A 22,310-nucleotide genomic window follows, 5' to 3' on the forward strand; every position below is an offset into this window, starting at 1 on the left:
TCTTCAACTGTTCTCACCCACTCACTGAACCCTCACCCAAAGCTGGCCAACGAGGAGTTGGCCGGTCAGGCCTTCCTATCAGACTGAGCCCTTTTTCCTCCATTCCTCCTTCCTCCACCTCCGGGGTAGAGGCTCGTGATCCACCACGGCCAGGGTCCCATAACAGGCAGCTCCAGTCTAGGCTGGTTGCCTAGAAGTCAGTGTGACGCTGAGAACTCTAATCGCCACGTCGGATCTCGGGAGGAGAAGGCAGAGCAGGTGAACGAGGCAGGAGGGAACCGGTTCCTGGTCGGTGGGGAAGGGCGAAGCGAGGGCGTGAGGCACGGGAGGGACGCGCGAGATAAGCAACACCAGGAGCAGCCACAACCGCCCAGCTCCCCGGGATCACCTTGCGCTGACCTAGTTCAGCGCCCAAGGCAGGAGGGGGCTGCCAAGGAGGAGGGCGGGGAGGTGGGCGGGGCTTTGTCCAGGGGCGGAGCTTCAGAGCGTGCTCTTCCCGGGAGCTCGCCTGTGATTCGCCCAGACACCCGAGCCGGAAGCGGCCGGGGAGGCGTTGGCGGCCGCGCACGTGGTGACGTGCGAGGGAGTGCGGCGCGAGAGCGCGCGGCGGCAGCGGCGGCGGCAGTGTGTCCCGGACGCGCGTGGAGGTCGGTCGCTCAGAGCTGCTGGGCGCGTCGTGGCGGCGAGCGAGTTCTCTGCGAGTCCCCCGTGGTCTACCGGTGCCCGCAGCCTCCCCCGGTCGCCCCGCGCCCCTTCCCGCGCCTTCCGCCTGCAGCCCGTCGAAGCTCTGGAGATGAATTTCGCCATCTCTTCAGAGATGACCCAGGTACGCGGGCGCCGCGGGAGGAAGAGGGAGGGCGGAGTGGGGAAAGATGGTGGCTGTGCGGGGCGTCCCGCTCTCCCGGGGGAAGCGGGTGCCGCGGGGCTCCCTGCTCGCACAGTTGCCGGTTCGCGTGGGCCGAGCGCGGTGGTCCGGGACCTCGCTCCGCCGGGGCGGGGACCGTCAGGCTTCAGCGCGGGGTGACGGAGGTCCCTGGGACCTTGCCCCGCGAGTCGCTAGGAAGGGTGACCCGCCGGAAGAGAGCGGCGGCGGCCACCGCGGAGCGTGGGCATCGTCTCGCGCTGTCAGTAGCGGGTCCCGGCTGCGAGTCGGGACTCCGCGCGCTAAGACTTCCCGCGGCCCGCGTGTGGGAACACGAAGCCGGCCTTCTTAGAGCACATCGGCTCCCGGGGCTTGGCGTGGGGTGGCACGGAGTCCCTGGTCGCCGTGGACCGCAGGGTCCTTTGTTCCAGCTCCACGTTGCCCGCTTTTCTTGCCAAGCGCGGGGAAGAAGGAGGCGGGAGGAGCGAGGGAGCGGCTGCCCTGACGTGTCAGCTCTGAGTGACTGCGCCGCCGGCCAATCGCGGCCGGGGGTGTGCGGGCGCGGGCGCCTCTCTGCCCGCCGAGAGCGCGCCCCAGGCCTGCAGCGCGGGGTCCCCGAGCGGCGCCCGGGCGCCGGCTCCACGCTCTCTGAAAGAGATAGGTGGAGAGCGTGGTTTTTGTGCGCTCACCTTTTTTTTGTGAAGGACCTCGTTGTAGGTTCCCGATAGGAAGATATCGGGGAATGTCAGAGTGGAGGTTTAACCACGGAGATCTGACAGCCCACTCCCAACTTCAGAACTGTTTTTGCCCTTACCCTCAATACGTAGTAGACAATTATTTCGGACAGCAGACATTTCAATCAAAAAGAAATCGGACGTCCTAAAAGGGAACGTTACGCTTAATGACTGTTGTCAGTAGTGGAGGTTAGGACACCCGACTTCAAGTTCTTCGGAGTTTTTGTTGTGGTCTCCCGCTTTGCCCATACACCATAAGTTTTGAAAGTCTAGTACACAAGCGCATCATGGCCATATATTTTTCTTTTATCCTGACACCAGTGGTTGATATAGGGGAAATACTGATGAGAAAATAGTTCCAGGTTGAAGCCTGCTATAAAACTTATATCATTAAAATGTGGAGGGGTTTTTTTTGTTTTGTTTTTCGAGACAGGGTTTCTCTGTAGTTTTGGAGCCTATCATGGAACTGGCCTCGAACTCACAGAGATCCCCCTGCTTCTACCTCCCTAGTGCTGGGATTAAAGGAGTACGGCACCATCGCCCTGCTATCATAAAAATGTTAAAGGTGTAGTTAAGCCTGACTGTAAACACTGACTGGGAAGAATTGGATTGAAAAAAGTATGTTCTAATGCCACCAGCAGGCATTATATTAAACGTCTATACGTTAATGACTGATGACTTTGTTACAAGGTCTAGATTAGCTTTCCTCTGATTTTTCTTAGTAATGTAAAATCCCAGATTAATAAGTAGATACCCATTTCTATAAGCTGTCTTAATTTATACTTCTTTGTTCTTTACAAAGATAAAGCATGTTAGGTTTTACGTTAGGGTTAAATTAGTGGGTGGTTTGTCTTCTTGCTTTTAATTGGTGGGATCTTTCATTTCTTTCTTGAATGTTTTAGGTATCATTCGAATGTGGTTCTTCAAATAAGTTTCTTTGAACGTCTTGGCCAGTGATACTGATGTGACTCACCCAAAAGAATTTTTTTTTTTTTTTTTTTTTTTTTGGTTTTTCGAGACAGGGTTTCTCTGGTTTTGGAGCCTGTCCTGGAACTAGCTCTTGTAGACCAGGCTGGTCTTGAACTCAGAGATCCGCCTGCCTCTGCCTCCCGAGTGCTGGGATTAAAGGCGTGCGCCACCACCGCCTGGCTCTCACCCAAAAGAATTCTTAGCTTTTTAGCAGTGTGCTCTTATACTGCAGGTTGAGTATCTTCCTTTCTTCGGTTGGCGTTAAAGTATTATTGGTCTACAGAGCAAATTCCAGGACAGGCTCCAAAGCTACTCGGGAAAAAAAAAGGGTGTGTGTGTGTGTTTATACACATATACATACATACATAATACATTGTAACTGGAGTGATTTCTGCGATTTTATTTAACTTGTAAATGTCAGTGACCACCTTGTTAATGTTTCTAACCCTCCAACAGTATTCTTTACACTTTGATGTCAGCTTGGTCGTCCAACAAGTACCTTAGTGTTAAAACATCCCAAACTGTTCTTTTTCCTTCCTGTTTTCCTCTATGCAATATCTAAAAATGACTTGCTGATAGCCAGATTGATACAGAATCTTCATTTAAGTGTCTTGTATCCTATGTTTTCCCAGGTATGCCCCCTCCACACCCCTTCTCAAATACCCTTTCTTGAGTTCTTAATTTGGTGTCCATACTTAGCATTGTTTAAACCTTAAAATAAGTTGGTTACTTCCTCTCCCACCATGTACCATGTGCATCCTGCAATCTACCACCTATTGAAACCAAAATAGCTGCAGATTCTGGAATATGTGTGCTGTCACACCTTCCCTTTCCCTTTGCTTGAGCTGTTTTCTCTGCTTTATTTGACCTCAAACATTTGAGGCTGCAAAATTGAGCTAACTCCATTTGTTCTAAGCATTTTATTCCAGGTTGTGTCTGCCATGTTTAGCATCACAAATGTTTGTAACTCAGTGGTTAAGTGCTTGTCTGATATTCATGGGGCCCTGGGTTTAATCCAGCCCTGGGGCGGGAATATAATTACTTTATAATTAACTGTCTTGGAAAAAATTATCTTTAAACTTAAATATTGGTGGTTTACCTTGAGCTCTTAGCAATGTTTTGAAATGTGATGTTTCCTTTTGCTTAGTGGAGGGTGGGGAATGCTTTGCGTGCTGTTTTCACAGCTCTGTAAAAACCTGTTGGATTATGCTTCACTTAAGCTAATCTTGTGGGCTGTAGGAACTCTCGAATTCTGAATAGTAAAAGCAAGTCCTCTGACTTCCTTTTCTCATCCTGACCACACGAAGGAACTTGAATGTGCTTAGCAGTATATATTCCTTTTGACCCCAATTTCAGTCTTAAAAATAGACTAGTTCAAACTGTTTTACAAAACAAAGTAAGTTTTATATTACATGACTTTGGAATGCTTGAGCCTTGGTTTGGCTTTTGAAAGACAAAATTTATCTCTGTTTTTAGATGTGATTAGTTATTGTGCATGAACTTTATATACAAAATAAGAAATGTGAAACTTGATACTTTGTTTTTTAAAAATTTTATGTGTGAATGTTTTGCCTGCATTTATTTATGCACTCCATAGGGGACGCCTGATGTCCAGAGTCCAGAAGGCATCTGATACACCCCAGTTTACCTTCATTAAAGTGAATATGAACTTTCATAAACAAGTTTGCATTAATTGAAATATCATTAGGACTTGAACTAGCTTTTAAATCAAATGCACTTGTAATGTTTGGTAGATGGTGACAAAGGTGGAGTTCATATTAAGGTTTTTCCTTGAGTCTCAGCCCTAGGCTGGCCTTGAAACTCACTGCATAACTCAAGCTGGCTTTGAACTCTTAATCCTCCCATTTCATTCCAAGTACTAGGAATGTTGTGTGCTATAGGCTTGTGTGCTATCATGCCCATCTCTTATGTTAAAATCTTAATAGGTAAAAAGTTGGACACTAAATAAAAAGGCCTTATTCTTTTACAAAATTCAAAATGACACTGTACAGTGCTTATGCCAGAATTACCTCAAAAATTCTCTACTAAGTTTTCTCTTTAATGACTATAGTAATTTTAGTGCCCCCCTTCCATAAATCTAAGCTAGACCATCCAAATAACTGTCAAAATAATAAACACTGATCCAGAAGTTGACTCTTTGAGAGGACCCAGGATCAATTACTAGCATCTGTGTGTCTGGTCACATGTCTGTAATTCCAGTTCCTGCATACTGACTGCCTCCTTCTGGCCTCTGAGGTCACTGCACACATGCTGGCAAAACAAACTACACATAAAATAAAAAGATAAAATATTAATGTCAAATTTAAAGAATAATAAACAGGTGTTTTATTCTTGGTTAGATCAAAACAAGTTTTCAGACATACACTGAGTAAAACTAATTCAAATTTAAAATGTTTATAAATCTCTTATGTGTTCTCTGTATGCATGGGGGATGGCATTACCTGTTTTCAGAGAACGTTTGTTAAACTAGCTTCATAAGAAAGGGTAGAAATTGTAAAGAAGATATCAACATTATAAGATGGTATGACAGTTTGGTCTAGTTTGTTTTTAAGACAGTCTCATGCAACATAGGCTGGCATCAAAAATGAACAGGGCAAGCCTGATGGTGGTGGTACACGCCTTTAATCCCGGCATTGGGAAGCAGAGCCAGGAGGATCTCTGAGTTCGGGGACCGCCTGGTCTACAGAGCAAGTTCCAGAACAGCCAAGTTCCAGAACAACAACCCTAAATCAAAAACAAACAAGGCAGAGGATTTGCCTGGAAGCAGAGCACAGAACAGACAGTCATGCATACCTTCAGAGAAGGTTGTGAGTGTGAAGACTGGGAACACTGCTTCCTAGATCTAGGGAGTTGGCAAAGGCTCCATGGCTAGAAGAGTTCATCTGTCAGGGATTGGTTGTCTGTCTTAAGAGTTTTCCAGGTAGAGAGGGAACTTGAAACAGAGGCAGGGTGAAATGGCAAGCATTTTGGAGAACAGGGTAAGTCTGGCTTGTGAATGTCTGGGATTAGTGTACAAAAGTGATTTCTTGACTGCTAAAGCAGACATCTCCTGTTTGCATATTACATATTAGCTGGAATCTAATAGTAAAGATTTTTAGAGTTTATATTTGTCCTTTATTTCTCAAGCTAGCATATCCCTCTTGAACAATAAGAGAGGATTTTTTTTTTTTTGAGAGAGAGAGAGAGGGGAGAGAGAGACAGGGTTTCTCTGTAACTTTGGAACCTGTCCTGGAACTAGCTTTTGTATACCAGGCTGGCCTTGAACTCACAGAGATCCAAGTGCTGGGATTAAAGGCCTGTGCCACCACTGCCTGGCCAGAGAAAGGATTTTTAAGAAAAAAAAAATCATTTTTGAGTATTTGCATGTTAAATGAAAAGGAATTGTTTGTATGTAGTTTGATTTTTTTTTTTAAATATAGTGTGAATTTATTTTGCCATTTACTTTGTATGATATATTGTTCTGTCTAGATGAATGGCAGACTGATTCCTATGAATATCTAACTTACATATGCTATTGTTACAGATTATGATGCATGATTATCACAGAAGAAATTCATGTCTATAGCTTTTAAGGACTTGATTACATCATTTCAAGCCTGATAGTTTTGGAACCACCATTAAAGCGTAAGACATCTACCTTCACACAACCACCTCTCTTCATACCTTAACGAAGTGCTTTGTTTCAAGACTTCTTTGTCTTGGATTGTTTGCATCCCCATCTCTCATCAGTAATAGTTGGTAAGTGAATATTCTGGATGTCTAGCATTAACAGTGCTTGGGGGGTGGGCAGGGCTTGTGAGCTCGTTCTTTGGGAAAAGGCACTTTTTTTTTTTTTTTGGTTTTTCGAGACAGGGTTTCTCTGTGGTTTTGGAGCCTGTCCTGGAACTAGCACTTGTAGACCAGGCTGGTCTCGAACTCACAGAGATCCGCCTGCCCCTGCCTCCCGAGTGCTGGGATTAAAGGCGTGCGCCACCACCGCCCGGCTGGGAAAAGGCACTTTTTGCACAAGCCTGGCAACCTGAGTTTGATCCCTGGACTCAGGTAAAGGTGGAAGGAAAGAATGGATTAAACAAAGTTGCCATTGACTTATATACACTGGGGCTGTGGCATGTTTTTCCCCCACATAATATATTATATTAATATGTATAATTATAATATGTATATATTAATATATAATATTAATATATTATATATATATATTGACACACAGGCTTTCCAAAACTGTACTGAGTATCGAATCACCTCTCTTAATGTTTAAAGGGGCAGAGAGGTTCCTAATCATTTAACTAAGAAAACATTAAAAACATTTATTATAGTGTGTGCATACATGCGAGTGACTGTGAGTGAGTGGTAGGTGGAGTGTTGAGGTCAGAAGACAAGTTAAGAGAGTTTCCTTTTTCCATATGGGTCCTGGGGGGTTAAATTCAAGTCATCAGGCTTGGTTCTAAGCACCTTTACCTTTTTAGCCATCTTGTAGGCACCTGAAAAGCATTTTTATCATTTTTTAAAAAAAATAAAATATAAATATTATTCTTTTCTCTTTCCTCCATTAGTTTTCCTTTCTATAAACTATTTTGACTTTAAAGTTGCCTTAAACTGAAGCCTCAAAGCATGCTACTACTTTTTGTGGTGTTTTATGTAGTCACTAGTTTTATAAGCTAGGTCAAAAAACATTTTTGAGGACATTAGGGTAGAGGTGTAGCTCAGTGGAAGTGCCTGATTAGCATATTTGAGGCCCTAGGTTCTGTTTCCAGGGTTATGTCTGGGAAATGGTGTCTTTACAAAGGTTTTGCGAGGGGTAGGAGCACACAATCCCATCCTCTGGTAAAGGGAGGGCGATTGAGGAGGTCAGGGCCAGTCCCAAGTGCATTCTGAATTTAAGCAAGACTGAACTGTGTGAGATGTATCAAAAAAATGAACATTGATTTCTTTTTATCTGAGAGTAAAGGAAGGACAGCAGCCAAGTCCAGGAGAGTCTATGTTCACTCTTAAGTCACTCGTCTATAGGTTTTGGCAGGACAACGTTTATCCTCCTCCTTAAGAAGGAACGTATGTCAGGCATGACTGTTGATGTTCACTGCTGTGTGAGCACGTTTAAGACCTCGGGTCAGAGTCAGGGCAAAGCTTGAGCACCCTGAACCAGTGTTGTTTCAGCCAGGTTTTTCTGTGGTGAATTTTTTGGTGTGTTGGTAAGAGAATTTGGGTATAAAGATAATGTTTTATGTTTGAAAACACACACACACACACACACATTATTCTTGAAACAGGGTCTCACGTGTAACCTGGCTGGCATTGAACTCCTTGTGCAGACCAGACCAATCTGAAATTCCAGTATCTACCTGCTTCTTTGCCTCCCTGACTGAAAATAAAATAAAAAAAAAAAACTATTTACATGTAAAATAATTAGCTTTTTTTTCCTGTTTAGCCAAATTTATAAGGAAAAATGATTCCCAATGGATATTTGATGTTTGAAGATGAAAATTTTATTGAATCTTCTGTTGCCAAATTAAATGCCCTAAGGAAAAGTGGGCAGTTCTGTGATGTTCGACTTCAGGTATTTAAACTCAATTTATTATTTTTTGTTACTAAAAAGGTGAACTTCAAAAAAGCCGTAAGTTAGACTTTCCCCTCTAAGCAGGCATTTAATGAGATGAATAGGTTGTTTTTGAGATTTTACTTTTTCTTTTATATGTATGGGTGTTTTGCCTGTGTGCGTGTATTTCTTTGTACCATATATGTACAGTGCCCGAGGAGGTGAAAAGAGGATGTAGGATTCCCAGAAACTGGAATTACGGATGGTTGTGAGCCATCGTGTGGGTGCTGGTCCTCAGGAAGAGCAGCCAGTGTGCTCTTAACTGTTGAGATATTTTTCCAGCTGTGAGATGACTTTTTTAAAGACTGTTTTAACTAGAAATAGGAGACAGGGGAAGCTAGAGGAGTATATAGTCCACAAGACTTCTCACTTCAGTTTTCCCTATTTCAGGTCTGTGGTCATGAGATGTTAGCACACAGGGCTGTCCTGGCTTGCTGCAGCCCGTATCTGTTTGAAATCTTTAATAGTGACAGTGACCCTCATGGAGTTTCTCACGTGAAGTTGGATGATCTCAATCCAGAAGCTGTTGAAGTCTTGCTGAATTATGCATACACTGCTCAGTGAGTACCTTCAAATGGACCAGAAAATCAGAGAATAGAAAGATACTGAATTTAAAGCCTTGGTATTACAACTTTTATTTAAAGACTTTTTTTGTTTTTAAAGGTTGAAAGCTGATAAAGAGTTGGTAAAAGATGTTTATTCTGCAGCAAAGAAGTTGAAGATGGACCGAGTAAAGCAGGTAGACTATTAGAAGTTGTGGCTGTAGTAGACTAGAAGGGTGTTCTGGGGTTAGAATGTAGAAATGGTCTGAAAATATTTTATTGGACTGTGAAAAAAATTTTACTAAGAATTTGGAAATTCTGTCCCTTCCCCTCTTAACTGAGTATGTTGTTTTGATGCTTAGGATTTCATAATGTAGAAATGATCACCTGCCTCTTGACTGCAGTTTTCTCTGGCATAATGGCAATGCCAGAGTCTTTCTCAATGAATTTTCCACTCAATTTTTTGTGCTTAAACTACTTGTATGTTTTTTATGATGATGACATAGTATTGGGAAATCAAATTAGACAAAACGCTGTATCTCTTCTACAATGGGTATATTTATTTTTGACAGTATGTAAAATAGCATTACTTGTAATAAAAGGTTACTACACAGAACTATAGCTTGGCCTTAACATGAACCTTTCTGGCTTGAGCAAAGTCTGAGATCAGCTTCAAGATTTTATGTTCACCCCACAGCAATGCGAAATCTGTTGTGGAATTAAACTGGTATCGACAGTATCTGAGGGCATGAGTTAATGTGTATGTGTATGTTCTACACACATGTGAGAAGGTGCCTGCAGAGACCAGAAGACAGTGAATCCCCAAGAGCTAGAGCTACCAATGACTGTGTTACCTGCCTTATGTGGGTGCTGGAAACAAAGCACGGAGCTCTTGTAAAAGCAGCAAGTACTCTTACCCACCGAGCCATCTCTCTAGCACCCCCAGTCACTGGAATAAGGGCCAGCAAACCAAATAATTTCTTAAAGGACCAGTGTTTTTTTTTTTTCCTAAAAGTTTTATGAAGAATAGCTATGTAGATTCAATATATTATCTATGCTTTGTAGTCACTGACAAGAGCTACAGTGTGACAGACAAAATGGCTGGCCCACACCCTAAAGCACATGTTGCTTTTGCAGAGGATTCATGTTCAGTTGGTTCTGAGCACACACAAGATGGCTCATAACCATCTGTAAATCTGGTTCCAGAGGTTTTTATAATGCCCTCTTCTGGCAAGCAAACGTACACACAGGCAAAACATCCATACACATAAAATGAAAATAAATCTTTTTTTAAAAAAGAATCCTATGATTAGGCCAGCAAGATGGCTCAGGAGGTAAAGGTACCTGCTTTGTCAAGCATCGGTGACCTGATTTCTAACCCATGCAAAAAGTAGAAGCAGGGAACCCATCCACACAGCTGTCTTCTGATCTCCATTCATGTACCACTTCATAAATGCACACACATACACCCGTAGAATAAATCTTAGTCAAAATCCCATGATGCACATATGGTTTCACATTGCAGCTTCTTCCTAATACAGATGTTCTTTTTCCAAAATTATTTCCTGATTCTCTTCCCTTCTGATATATTACATGTGCGCTGAACAATCAGCTTCTCTACTGTTGTGCCCACTTACATCTAGCCTTCCAGAGAGCCGTATGTGGCTGCTACTGTTGAAAACACCCAGAACCTGCTCTGCATTTGCCACATCTGCTGTTACACATTCTTATTTGGTGTCTTTAATGTTTCTCATTGGCCTTTTGTTGTTTGGTTTTATTTTCAGACATCTTGGTACTACTTCAGGCCAGGCTGGGTTTAAATTTAGATGTCTGCTATCAGCCTTGCAAGTGTACCAGATTCTAGGCATCTGTACACCACCATACTCATATCATTTGTGCATGTGCTGTCCCGTGGTTTTAAGTTCAATGCTATCCCATTGTTTAGTTTGATTTCTGACTCATCTTTGTATTTCATGTGGTGTTTACATATTGACATTAAATATTCAATAAACTATGCAAATGGCACATCTATCTGTATTTCTTTTCCAAGGTCTGTGGGGATTATCTACTATCTAGAATGGATGTTACTAGCTGCATCTCTTACCGAAATTTTGCAAGTTGTATGGGAGACTCCCGTTTGTTGAATAAGGTTGATGCTTACATTCAGGAGCATTTGTTACAAATTTCAGAAGAGGAGGAATTTCTTAAGCTTCCGAGACTAAAGGTAAGGAGCAGGCCAGATACAATACAGATAGATTGATATTCTATAGCTGCAGACACAGTCTTTGTCAAGTGAATAAGGGTTACAATAATGCTGATAACATTTTAGTGGTCGTTACTCTTAGTGTAATGAGTTTCTGTTTCCCAGTTTGTTTACTTCCTTTATGTAGGTTTACTGATTTTCCTGCAAATTAGAGAAAATTTATGGAATGCAGCTTTTTTTAATACAATATTTTTTTCTTTTTTAATACTTTTTTATTGATGTTTATTGAGCTCTACATTTTTCTCTGCTCCCTGCCCTGCCTCTCCCCTCCCTCCTTCAAATCCTCCCCCAAGGTCCCATGCTCCCAATTTACGCAGGAGATCTTGTCTTTTTCTGCTTTCTACTTCCCATGTAGATTAGATCTATGTATGTCTCTCTTAGTGTCTGCATTGTTGTCTAAGTTCTCTGGGATTCTGGTTTGTAGGCAGGCTTTCTTTGGTTTATGTTTAAAAACCACCAATGAGTGAGTACAATACAATATTTTTGAGAATTTTTTTAAAAGCATACAATATATTTTAACATTCACTCCCAGGTCCACACTTAACTTTATATCCTCTCAAAAAAATTTTTTGGCTCTGTTTGTGCTATTAGTGATGGGTGTGGGGCCATCCCACAGCCTAAGAGGAACCTCCATCCCCAGAAACCATCAGCTGTTGGTAGCTCATAAACTAGTGGTGGAACTCCTGAACCTTGTTCCACTGCCCTAGGAATACAGCTTTTATTATGAAACTGAGCCTCTGAAGCTCAGAACTAGAATTTCAAAGCTGATGTGAATGTCACTAGTTTTTGTTTTATTTATAATTCTAGTTGGAGGTATTGCTTGAAGATAATGTCTGCTTGCCCAGCAATGGCAAATTGTATACAAAGGTAATCAACTGGGTGCAGCGTAGCATCTGGGAGAATGGAGACAGCCTGGAAGAGCTCATGGAAGAGGTTAGTTTTAAAGTAAATGGGATCCAACAGTTATTACAAATTAATTTTGCTATAACATGAAGGATTCCCTTTCACTTTTATTTTATAACCATGACCCTAAAGAATTTAAATTTTGCTATAGGTACCCCTAAGCTGAGAAACAGGGGGGGTGTCCAGGTGAGCTGAATGAACCGTTCAGTTTGGTTTTCTGCTTTTCTTTTTTTTTTCCTTTTTTTCTTTGCTTATTATGTGCTGTTAACTTTCTTTAAAGTAGCATGTAACTTGCTTTAGAAATGGGAGGTGGTACTGACATTTTCTGTAGATTCTTAATTTTTCTTCACAGGTTTTTTGCTTTAAGTATGACAAGTAGGTAAAGCTTCTAATGGTTGTTCCTCCCCATTGGTTTATCTCCCCATAGGTTTATTAACAAAACTAGGATCCCCAAGACTGAAGAGCCAAGAAGAAACCTCGAGTGTATTGACACGTAAAGAAGCAGCAGTCCTGCCCCATTTCTCCTAAGAAAAGTCCGCTGTGGGCAGAGGACGATGATGATTTAATGGTGTTTACTCCTTTACAGGGTTCTTACTCTAAAAGCTTTGTGGTTTTCAATGGTGTTGTTCATACATACAGTCAGTTAACTTGGGGCTACTTTTTAAAATACATAAAATTTGATGGAAAAGTTGGGACTAGTCCATGTGATGGTTGGAGCAGTGGAGTGTATCATTCCACAGAAGCCCGCCATGCTCAGTAAAGTGTATCTACTCTGTTAGGCCTCAGTCACTACCATTACTGCATTCTAAAAAGGCTAGCAGGTGCTCTTTCAATTCTGTGCCTTCCCACGTGGGAATCAGATGCATTGGTCATGTATTTGCATCTGTGGAGGAAGATTGCAACTTGATTTGTTTCTTTATGTGTTTTTCTTAATATTACCTACAGGAGAGAAGTACATTTATTCAAACCATGCCATTTATCTCCAGAGGTGTAAACTATTTAATGTTTTATTGTAAATATGTATATTTAAGAATATATGTGTTGTACTATGCCTTTTTTTTCTTAATGTCATATAATAGAAGCTATGAAAACAATGAAGATTTCTTTCAAGCCAATCAAGCCAAGGACTCTCCAGCCAGTATTAGAAGATTTTGTATTTGATTTTGATTTTTTTTGTTTTGTTTTGTTTTTGTTTTGCTTTTTACATTTTTACCACCATGACATGTGTTTTTCTTTACTTCGGGATCCTGCCAGAGTAAGATGTCAAGAAGCACACTGGAGGTTACCTTGAGGCGATTGTAATCTGCATACTAGCGAGTAGCCATGGTGACAGTAGCCACATGGGTGTTCTGTTGCTGTTTTGCAGGTTCAAACCTTGTACTACTCAGCTGATCACAAGCTGCTTGATGGGAACCCACTAGATGGACAGGCTGAGGTGTTTGGCAGTGATGATGACCACATTCAGTTTGTGCAGGTACACATTGCACAGTCTGAGGTAACCTCAGGTTAAAATTAAACTGGAAAATTTTATAGCTTTCTTAAATTTTCCTTTAATAAAGGAAAGTGGACGAATTTCATTGTTATAACTGGACAGAGACATTTTGGGGGGAAAACAAGCATACTTTACAGCTTTCAGCATCTATGCCACACCAGTCAGTAGACGCTAACTCAGCAAATTAGATAAACCCATTTACACCTTTGCTCTCAAAATACAGTTCACGACTAGTAATAAGAACAGTAAAAATGAAGCATTATACTAGGTTTTTGTTATTTTGGTTAGATTTTTTTTAAAAGTTGTTTGTAATACGCATGACTAATAGAACCAATTTTAAAAACAAAGTAGTCTTAGATTGTCAATGGCTGTGAAAGAAATTTTAACTATTTTCTTTAATTACTAAACTCATGAAATAGAAATGGTATCATGATTTATAATGTTAAGTTTATACAATGTTGGTCAAGTGTTACAATGTGATCTGGATGTTTCTTGGGCAAAATGTATTAAAACAGTATAGTTCCATTGTGCTGATTGAGTTACTTTTGTAACCTTTTATTAAACACATATTCAATTCAAATTCCTTTTTAACAATAGAGAACAAACATCTGAGGTATATGAACAATTTTAACTTATGGACACTGACAGTATAAAGAAAAGTAACGCCTTTGATTGTTTTTGTGTGTTGGAGATGAAATCCAGTACCCTGCATATACTTCGCCTTCCAACACCGAGGAACACACCAGCAGCTCCATAAATTGTGAATGTCACAGTGAGCTAGTCAGTAAACCATGCTCTTATAAAGAATAGAATTCTAGTGTCCCAGACAGCTCTTTCCTCTTACCTCTTTTCAGTCACCACCCTATACTGTCCAAAGAAAGACAGTATCCTACCTTGGGACACAAACATACTTTGCCTGTTTGGAATTTTTATAAAGCAGTCATGCTATGTGCATTCCTTTTATTTGGCTTTAGCTCAGCATTGTGAAGGGATATGCTAGAGAGTAAACCTGAATCACAGAGTATTTCCTTTACAAGTTGGGTCAGTGCTAATGGACTGACTTGTGTGCTTGTTAGTAGATGGTAGCTGTCTGGTATCCTGTGGTAGCAGTAGGTATTTCTAAAGAATTTGGGGACTTGAGTTAGCCAAAAGCTCTGTTTGTGTTTGTACTTGGAGCATCTGGGGTTGTTTTCTCTGTTAACTGTAAACAGCGTAAGTGAACACTTAGAAAAGTAGATTTTCTAATGGCAGAAGAGTAAATGTCAGTCAGCGATAGGTTATGATGCCTGGTGTGAGTCCACAGCATATGTAGCTTCTGTTCCAGCACCTTACCAAGGTGGGAAAACATAGTCTGAGAAAAGGCGTCTGCCATGAGAAGACCTGAAGGGGGGGGGTGCCTGTGGTGGAGCTGAGGTGGAGGGCAACATGTAGAGCAGGCTTAGGATTTAGAGGCTTTGTCTTAGAGAAGCAGATAAAAGATTATCTGCACAAGGGTGCTGCTCGTGGGGTAGCGGTCTAGACTGGAAAGTAAGTATGTACAACTGGTGCTTTTTCCTGTAGGTGGCAAGAAGAGTTATTTTGTTTTTGTTTTTAATTTTACGTTAGCCGGGCGGTGGTGGTGCAGGCCTTTAATCCCAGCACTCGGGAGGCAGAGGCAGGCGGATCTCTGTGAGTTCGAGGCCAGCCTGGTCTACAAGACCTAGTTCCAGGACAGGCTCTAAACTACAAGGAAACCCTGTCTTGAAAAAACCATATGCCAAATAAATGCTCCACAATTGAGCTAAGCTATGTGCACAGCAAGAATTTAGACAAGAATACTATATTTTTAATATTTATATAATATATAAATAATAATATATAACAATTTAATACATATATTAAAATTTAATTTTGAAAGTTTGGAGAGATGTTGTCAATTCTATTTCTAATTGACATTATTAATCATAGCAAATGGCTATAATTGTTAGATATATATCTCTGGACTATATGGTCCCAAGAGATTTGCATTTTTTAGCTTTGTAAAACTGTTGACTTAGGCTTTTTTTTTTTTTAATGATCAGACACAGAGGGTAGAGTAAAAAGCTTGTAAGAGCAGTTTGGAGACTATGGCAGGTTTAAGTTTTCAAGAATGATGAGGGGCTTAATAATCTAAAGACACTGGGGAGCCTATACTAGATATCCAAAGGTTGAGGGTGGGTTTTAAAAGTGTTTTGGGAAAGTCTGAAATTACTGGATGTGTATGTAGGATTCTGATCTTTCTTTGTTAAACAGTCCTAAATAGAGATTGTGGATCAGAAAAGGTGAGAGGTTATACCATATATTTCACAAATAGGAAAAGCAGGTTGAGAAGAAGCCTGGAAAATAGGAATGTAATTAGAATCTACTTAAGCTGTAAGAGCTACCTAAGGAAGAAGACAGTATGGAAGCCAAAAAAGATGTTTCCCAGAAGGTTTGATAATAAGATAGGGATGAATTCTGTTTGTGTAAGATTTTGAGGACTTGTTTATCAGGCGTATTGTTAAGTAATGCCAGTAGTCTTCAGTGGTATAGTGCCATTTGCGTTCATGTTCATTGTTTCAGTTATAGCATATGTTAGAGTGGGTTTACTGCTTGTAAAGCCTCTCATAAGCATCATCTGTTTGTTATTTTGTGATACTTAGGGCCTTTCTACAGATTGAGGTAGAGATTTTATTGTATCTTGTAATGATCTTTAAAAGTTTTTTTAACTGTTTCTCTGTTGCTTTTTATTTCGGCCTGCAATGTAAGTTTCCATCAGAAATTGTACATGTTTGTGCTGTCTGTTCCCCAGGATAAGTGGGTGAGCAGAGTTTACCAGGTACTGAAGTGTGATGCCAGTTCTTTTCATGGTAGACATCTTAAGGTTCGGTATCACTGTGTAGTTCAGGCTGGGATTATGGGTATGCACCACCAACATACCCAGCACTCATGATTCTATGTGATTCTTCTTCTAGGAAGTAGGCAGGGGCTAAGGTAGTTGAAAGCCATCTACAAAAGAAGATGTCTAAGAATCATTTGTTACCATTCCTATAATTTTGTGAATGGTTCTTTTAGTATTACTTTATTTCTGATTACTCTTATGTATGTGTTTAGTAATAGGCAACCCTAAAACGTACACTTAGCTGCTTCAACAATTGACACTCCTATACAATGCTTTCAGCGAGGTTGGCAGAATCTGTGTGTGCTCACTCTTGGCTGACATTGTATGAAGGATGCTTCTATTACAGTTTGGTTAGGTTGACAGTTTTGTGCATTGAACAGATAAGTTCACATTGAGATATCCTGGTAGTTGGTCCATAACATGTGTTTTTGAATTATTTAAATTGCTCTTTTTTCAGCAGCAGTTGTGTAGATATAGCTGTTTCATTTTAAGTGGTGGTATTAGTGCGGCAGGGATTTGTCAGCTGGAAAGTTGGTTTGTGTTCAGTTTAATGTGCTGTGTGTTGTGTAGGTGGAAGGCGCTCAGTGTATCAGCAGTGTTGCACAATAGCTCAGGAACAAAGGTACAGCAGGAATGCTCACTGGCTAGGTTTCTGTAGCTGCCTTTTGATTTTGCAGAAAAAGCCACCCCGTGAGAATGGCCATAAGCAGATAAGTGGCAGTTCCACTGGATGTCTCTCTTCTCCAAATGCTTCAATGCAAAGTCCTAAGCATGAGTGGAAAATCGTTGCTTCAGAAAAGACTTCAAGTAAGTTTGTCTTCAGTTTATCTATTTGTAAGGATAGTTGTCAGATTACTTTGAGATTGACTAAGGACAAACTCAGAGCAATGACATTTGGAAAACCATAGCAGAATGTTTTGATCTGGAGACTGGAATACAATTCAGAATCCTCTAACCACCCCAAGTATTAATAGTTCATGGTAAACATGGAGCTTTTGTGTTCACAGATAACACTTACTTGTGCCTGGCTGTGCTGGATGGTACATTCTGTGTCATTTTCCTTCATGGGCGGAACAGTCCACAGAGCTCACCAACAAGTACTCCAAAAATGAGCAAGAGTTTAAGCTTTGAGATGCAGCCAGATGAGCTCCTAGAAAAGCCCATGTCTCCCATGCAGTACGCGCGGTCTGGGCTAGGGACAGCAGAGATGAATGGCAAACTCATAGCTGCAGGTAAGATGAGAACGATGAGTGTGGCGGACAGGCCTGAAGATGAGCATTTATATTGACTTGAGGCATGAGGGCTGGAGGATTCAGTATGCTTTATTTCAAAGCAGAAATAACATTGCTATATTGAATATGCCTAACTTTGGTTAGAGGAGATCCGTGTCTGTTTTAAATTAAATGGGGGGTGGTATGCTAGGGCTTGAACCCAGGCCTCAGTGCTTACTATACTAAGTGCTGTAGTACACCTATATGTTTAAACTATAGATTCCTAATTTTCAAGGCAAGACTAAGCAATGTTACTCCTTGACTCTTAGAAATGTTAAATACCTTCCTCATTGGGCACATTGCTATAAAGACATCCCGGTGGGGCCTAGTTACATATAGTTTTTAATCTTAGCACTTGGGAAACGAAATAAGAGGATCATAACTGTTAAGACCAGCCTGGGAGACACATTTTAAGTTTTTATGACTCTTATCAGGTGGTTACAACAGAGAGGAATGCCTTCGAACAGTTGAATGCTATGATCCACATACAGATCATTGGTCCTTCCTTGCTCCCATGAGAACACCACGAGCCCGCTTTCAAATGGCTGTGCTAATGGTAAGCACAGTATGCCCTTTTAGCTTTTTTTTTTCCTTAGAACTTCCCAGGGGAAATTCTCACATGTTATTTTTGACATAGGGACAGCTCTATGTGGTGGGTGGATCAAATGGACACTCAGATGACCTGAGTTGTGGAGAAATGTATGATCCAAGCATTGATGACTGGACCCCTGTTCCAGAGTTGAGAACTAACCGTTGTAATGCAGGTAATGATACTTCTGAGACAGCCAGTGTTTTAGTCCTGGTGATTAAATTACTAACACGTCTTTCACTGTCCTAGGAGTATGTGCTCTGGATGGGAAATTGTACATCGTTGGGGGCTCCGATCCATATGGTCAAAAAGGCCTGAAAAATTGTGATGTATTTGATCCTGTAACAAAGTCGTGGACAAGCTGTGCTCCTCTTAACATTCGTAAGTTGGTCTGTTTTGTATTGGGGGATAGGGTTTTACTGTGTATTTCTGACTAGCTTGGAACTTTCTGTGTAGACTAAACTGGCTAGCCTTGAACTTATAGTTCTTACTAAAGATTTTAAATTAATAGATTTTTTTTCTTTTTTTAGGTAGACACCAGTCTGCAGTTTGTGAACTTGGTGGTTATTTGTATATAATTGGAGGTGCAGAGTCTTGGAATTGTCTGAATACAGTAGAACGATATAATCCTGAAAATAACACCTGGACTTTAATTGCACCCATGAATGTGGCTAGGCGAGGAGCTGGAGTCGCTGTTCTTGATGGTAAGTATCCAGACTTGGAGAAGTAAATAGTATGAAGTGATAAGCGTTAGTTCCCAAATTCCAAGAAGGGTCACTTGTACACTTATATACAGACCACAGGGACTTGTGAAATGAAATGGCTTAGCAGGTTGAATGCCCCAGATTCAATGGAGTTGGATTCCCCGGAACCCATGTTAAAATGGAAGGCGAGAACTCACTCCACATAGTTGTCCTCTGACCTCTACATGTGTTCTGTAGCATGTGCATACTTGAACCCATGTCACACACACACAGTCATGATCTTTTTAAATTCACAGGCACTCTGTGTCTTGTGACACAGAGGAAAACATCCCTAAGTATCTGACATATAACTTAAATATATTCATTTCCCCATTTCTTGGTGAGTATTCTTAACCAACTTCCAAATTTCCCTCTGTGAGCTGTATCCATAATTCAGCCTTGGATTTTGAGTTGACTTTTCTTCTTTTAAGGATAGTGATTTTGGGCTGGAGAGATGGCTCAGTGGTTAAGAGCACTGCCTGCTCTTCCAAAGGTCCTGAGTTCAATTCCCAGCAACTGCATGGTGGCTCACAACACTCTGTAGTGAGATCAGGTGCCCTCTTCTGGCCTGCAGGCAGACATGCAGACAGGATACTGAGAATACTGTATACATAATAAAAAATAAAATGTTAAAAAAAAAAGATAGTGATTTTAAGAATTTTATTTCAAAGCATAATAAATCTCTCCAACAGTAAGTTTTGTTTTGTAGTGTCCTTTCACTGAGTCTTTATTGATTGTTTTACTGCCTTTTTATATAATTAGTTAGTATCATTGGAAACAAAGCTGAATCTTATCAGGATTGTGGCTTAGCCAGCATGCATTAAGTGTGCTGATGTAGTAGTTAGCAGCTCCTGACCTTTTTTTTAAAAAAATGTTTATTTATTATGCCTACAATATTCTGTCTGTGTGTATGTCTGCAGGCCAGAAGAGGGCACCAGACCTCATTACAGATGGTTGTGAGCCACCATGTGGTTGCCGGGAATTGAACTCAGGACCTTTGGAAGAGCAGGCAGTGCTCTTAACCACTGAGCCATCTCTCCACCCCCCCTCAGCCTTTCGTGATCCCTGTCAGTGTAGTTACAGCTGCATTCATGCAAGCTGGCTAAATGATAGATGAGAAAATAATGAATGTGAGAATGAGTGAAGTGTTTTCCCAATGGAGTTTATTACTGAGTTTTTGTTACAATTTAATTATTGACACGCTATTTTGTATAGAACTTGAAAGTAGTCATAAATATTTCTGAAAGTGACATTCATACCAAAAATTGTATGCAAATGAAAGCTCTAAGTTAAGTCATCTAGTCTGTTTTCTGTAACTTTTTGCGATGAATCAGGGCCTCACTTTTGCTGAACAAGTGTTCACACACACACACAGCCCCTCTGCAACAACTTTAAATACACAGAACTGCTAGTTTGTCACTCACATCTTTAGGCAAGTTTTCTACCTTCTTTATGTCTCTTAACTCTTCGTCTGCGAAATAATCACAATAGTTAATTGCCAGAGAATGTGGGAGATGTACTTTACTTAAGATGGTTCTGTTTCTGCCCTTTTCTTCCTGTAGTTGCCTAAGTTTCTGTAGGAATGGATTATTGTCCATTTAGCTCATCTTATACCTATGGTTTCTAGTATCCTTGTCAGAATTACACAGACACAGAATTACACAGAATTCTTTTTTGTAAGGCAAAAATTTCCCTATGTAGCCCAGGCTGACTTCAAACTGGTAGTCCATCATTTCCTAAATGATGTTAAACACCTACATAGGTATTTAATTAAAACTTTTTTTTTTAAACAGAATGGACAGATATTTCTACATAAACCTATTGGGAGTTTTAGGTTTTGGGTTTTTGTTTTTCTGAGCCTCTTTATACTAACTGTCTTGTTTCTTTTTAAGGGAAACTGTTTGTTGGTGGTGGCTTTGATGGTTCTCATGCCATCAGTTGTGTGGAGATGTATGATCCAACTAAAAATGAATGGAAGATGATGGGAAATATGACTTCACCAAGAAGCAATGCTGGGATCACAACTGTAGGGAGCACCATTTATGCAGTAGGAGGATTTGATGGCAATGAATTCCTGAATACGGTGGAAGTCTATAACCTTGAGTCAAATGAGTGGAGCCCTTATACAAAAATTTTCCAGTTTTAACAAATTTTAAGAACCCAAACTAACAGGCTTAGTGATGTAATTGTGTTTAGTAGAGGTACACTTGTGAATAAGGAGGGTGGGTGGGGTAGATGTTGCTAACAGCAACACAAAGCTTTTGCATATTGCATATTAAACATGCTGTACATACTTTTGTGTTTGGAAAGGAATGCAAAGATGAAGGTCTGTTTGTGTATTCTCAAGGTGTTTTTGGTTATTTTACTTCTTGAAGGTTGATACTGTAAAAGAATAAACCACAAATTGATTGGGAACATCATTTCAAGTCCCTGCTCCTCCACATTTGTTTTGCCTATTTGCACATTAAATGACTTTTCCCTGCTCCAGTCTGTCTTCAGGGGCAAGAGGGTAGGGTTTAAAGTAGGCAGTTGGATTTTTTAAGGGCCCTTTTTCAATAACTGGAACACTCTATAACCAGATACTTATTTAAATAGATAACAATGTCTATTTTTGTTTTTATTAAAAGAAAGTTGACATGCCTACCAATATTTAGTCTTTTATGATTACATTTTTATAACTTTTTATATTCTCAGCAGAGTCCTTTATCTGTTGAAGTAAAATGTGACAGATCCAAGCAGAGTGGCAGTGAAGGATGCAAGCGGGGTATTTCTTTTAAATGCCCAGAATGCAAATGTAAGCATTTGCCGTAGCTGTACTCTTTTCTTTTCTATTTGAGAATGCAGTATCAATGTTAATTTGGATGGACTTGCTGAACAGTAACATGGTAATAATTCAAACTTGGGTTTGATGAATTACTTGACTGACTCAGATTAGGACGTTTAACCTGTCTTTATTTATCACTAACAAAGCAATTGTAAGTGGAAGCCTTTGATTGAAAAAAATTAAACTATTGGGTTTGTGAATGCACCCTTTTTCAGAACTGTTTTGTTCAGTTTTCTTAGATTAATACTGGCTGGGATGACTTGGTGTCTGATGTGTAGTACTACACACCTAACTTATGGTGCCCAAATGAGCAAATCCTAATGCTTGCTGCAGATGCAAACACATTAAAGGTACTTTGCAGTAAATTCTTGCACTGTGGGATTAATGTCCAAATGTGGTTTGTTACTCGATTCATTCATTACTTACAGTGTGGCTGTCTCATCCCCCCAGTTAAGGATGAGCTTATGGTATTAGTGGAAAATACTTGCCATATCTGAAGTAAGGGATGGTGTGAGGTTTGTGTTTATAGAAACACTGACTTGGGGTATTGGTTATCACCTCATTTCTCTGGCATACAACCATCAGGAAAGTCAGTTCACCTACTA

The 22,310-nt window shown here is 40.7% G+C and overlaps 1 protein-coding gene across 2 annotated transcripts; it reads left to right on the forward strand.

Annotated features, from left to right (window-relative positions):
• The first annotated feature begins 687 nt into the window (after positions 1-687).
• On the forward strand, positions 688-21,909 carry Ivns1abp (influenza virus NS1A binding protein). Of its 2 annotated transcripts, XM_075988200.1 has the most exons (15): positions 688-826; positions 6,110-6,324; positions 8,012-8,140; positions 8,570-8,739; positions 8,843-8,918; positions 10,772-10,945; positions 11,792-11,917; positions 13,254-13,361; positions 16,956-17,085; positions 17,286-17,510; positions 17,984-18,105; positions 18,187-18,313; positions 18,388-18,519; positions 18,669-18,842; positions 20,774-21,909. In XM_075988200.1, the coding sequence occupies exons 3-15, from the start codon at positions 8,030-8,032 to the stop codon at positions 21,025-21,027; spliced, it is 1,929 nt and encodes a 642-aa protein (XP_075844315.1). In that variant the 5' UTR covers positions 688-826; positions 6,110-6,324; positions 8,012-8,029; the 3' UTR covers positions 21,028-21,909. The 2 variants fall into 2 exon arrangements, with proteins under 2 accessions (XP_075844315.1, XP_075844317.1); XM_075988202.1 differs by lacking the exons at positions 16,956-17,085; positions 17,286-17,510; positions 17,984-18,105; ... (2 more) ...; positions 18,669-18,842; positions 20,774-21,909 and having other exon boundaries at positions 12,315-13,904.
• The last annotated feature ends 401 nt before the right edge of the window (positions 21,910-22,310 follow it).

The sequence above is a fragment of the Microtus pennsylvanicus genome, chromosome 10 (genome assembly GCF_037038515.1).
Source record: "Microtus pennsylvanicus isolate mMicPen1 chromosome 10, mMicPen1.hap1, whole genome shotgun sequence".
Classification (NCBI taxonomy): domain Eukaryota; kingdom Metazoa; phylum Chordata; class Mammalia; order Rodentia; family Cricetidae; genus Microtus; species Microtus pennsylvanicus.